The sequence below is a fragment of the Manis pentadactyla genome, chromosome X (genome assembly GCF_030020395.1).
Source record: "Manis pentadactyla isolate mManPen7 chromosome X, mManPen7.hap1, whole genome shotgun sequence".
In the NCBI taxonomy this organism is placed as follows: domain Eukaryota; kingdom Metazoa; phylum Chordata; class Mammalia; order Pholidota; family Manidae; genus Manis; species Manis pentadactyla.
The window spans coordinates 97,998,642-98,000,700 of NC_080038.1; the positions used below are offsets into that span (position 1 = coordinate 97,998,642).

At 51.7% G+C, this 2,059-nt stretch overlaps 1 protein-coding gene across 5 annotated transcripts; it reads left to right on the forward strand.

The window, feature by feature from the left end:
* The first annotated feature begins 234 nt into the window (after positions 1-234).
* LOC118923383 (protein BEX1-like) lies at positions 235-1,766 on the forward strand. 5 transcript variants are annotated; one of them, XM_036907096.2, is made up of 3 exons: positions 235-380; positions 635-804; positions 1,141-1,766. In XM_036907096.2, exon 3 carries the CDS (start codon positions 1,146-1,148, stop codon positions 1,530-1,532), a length of 387 nt encoding a protein of 128 aa, XP_036762991.1. In that variant the 5' UTR covers positions 235-380; positions 635-804; positions 1,141-1,145; the 3' UTR covers positions 1,533-1,766. The 5 variants fall into 5 exon arrangements, with proteins under 5 accessions (XP_036762991.1, XP_036762988.1, XP_036762989.1 ...); XM_036907093.2 differs by having other exon boundaries at positions 724-804; XM_036907094.2 differs by lacking the exon at positions 635-804 and having other exon boundaries at positions 241-380.
* The last annotated feature ends 293 nt before the right edge of the window (positions 1,767-2,059 follow it).

Consider the following 2,059-nt stretch of genomic DNA (forward strand, 5'->3'; position numbering starts at 1 on the left):
AGACGTGGGAATGGCCCACAACCCCGCTCTGAGAAGATAACGCCCTGCCCCGGCAGGCAGAGAGGAAGGCTCTGCAATACATAAAGGAAGAGCTACCTAGCCTCAGTTGGAAGAGCTCCCAGGGTCACGCGGGCAGGGGGTGGTATGCGGGCCGGGGCGGGATCTGCGTGACTCCGCGGGGAAGGATGGGTACGGGTCGGGGGCGTGGCCGTCCACGGTAATGACAGCCTCACGTGACCGGCCAAAGCCGAGCCCGTGGGCCTTGCTGTAGTCAGACCTGGCCTTCGCCCCCCGCCGTCTGGGTTCCAGCTCCCAGTGGCCCTCCTTGTGCGCGTGCAGGCCGGGGGCGGCTCCACAGAGCAGGAGGCAGAGGGGAGCAGGTAAGGGACGCAGAGGGGTCGTCCCTGGGGTTGGTGTGAGCGAGCGGACACGGCCTGTGGACGCCTCTCGGGATCCGGCCGCCCAGGCTCGCAGAGATCTGAGATCTCAGCCCCGCGCCCCGCCGCGGCCCTGCGTTTGGCCGCAGAATATTGTAGTCTTTCCCGTGGGGAGGGCTGGACGGCCCTGAAGCGACGACCCTTCGGAAACACCAGCCTCTCGCACCCCCGCTCTGCCCCCACCCTTCTTGGTGTAGGAAATGGTGGTCAGCGCGGGGGTCGGGAGGCGCGGAGCGGAGCACTCGGCTGCAGCAGCTCCCGCTGCCCCCACTCAGGCCCTCTGCAGGTCTGCGGGTCTGTGTCAAGTGTCGCGGTGGTGCACTCGGGCGAGAATCGGAGGAGGAGGAGACAGCAAGGATAGGCCCAGGTCGGTGCGGGGGACAGTTGCGGGGGGCAGAGTGGGGGACGTGTGGAAAGCCGCGATCCCAAGCCTCCCCTACCCCGTCCTCCATTTTAGTGCCTGCAGATGCCTGGGCACTGATCGGTAGTGAAAATGGGTTTGTGGCGAAGGAGCAAGAGGAAACTGGGAGGGCTCGGACTGGGTGACCCCTAGAGGGCGTAAGGAGCCTCTCAGGTGGGGAAATGAAATTAAGCCTTTGAAATCCAGGGTTCTGAGTCTTGAAAGGTACGTGGTGTGGGCCTCTGTCCTCTGTGCTGATCAGCCCACCAAGAAAAGACCTATCTCAAGTCTTTTGTCTCCTAGGTGCAATGGAGTCCAAAGAGAAACAAGCAGTAAAAAATCTCAACACGGAAAATACCAACCAGGAAAATGAAAAAAATAATGAAAAGGAGCAACATGCCAATAAAGGAGAGCCGTTGACCCTCCCTTTGGAAACTGGTGAATACTGTGTGCCTCAAGGAAATTGTAGGCAGTTCCGTGTTAGACAGCACATCCTGCACTATAGGTGGGAAATGATTCAGCGGCTTGGAGAGCCACAGGCAAGGATGAGAGAAGAGAATAAGGAAAGAATTGGGGACGAGGTGAGACAGCTGACGAAAAAGCTGAGAGAAAAGCAGTTCAGTCACAGTCCGCAGTCAGTTAGCACTGACCCCCCTCACCATGACCATCGTGATGAATTTTGCCTTATGCCTTGAATCCTGATGTTTTCTCTGAAGTTAATAGAGAAATATCAGTTTTCTAAACGTATATGTTCATGCTGTACCTTTGTTGTAAACCTTTTAGTGTTACTTGTTTCCAGTAACCAGCTTCTAATTGAATGTTCTGTTTTTGACCCAGTCTGTAAGTTTCTGTCAGCAGGTAAGTTTTCCTATTGCATGGAAAGATGCTTATTATATATCATGAAGTTAATAAAGCAGTTTAAAAAAGCATTCTCTGTATTTTTTACTTCAAATTTTATCTATTTTATATATGAACATACAGTGTAAGAATATATAAAGTAAAAAGTGTTGATTCTTGCAAAATTATGACAAAATTTTTTTATCTGTATTTCCTCATTTTTCAAAACTGAACACATAATACTTAATGAAAGACTTTGACCAACTGATAAAAGCAATGTGAACACTTGTTAAATACTTGTGACAGAATCTCACTTATAGCTTACCTCTGGATCTCCTATTTAGAATTATAAACCTAATACTGGTAAGAGACTCATCTCTAAAGA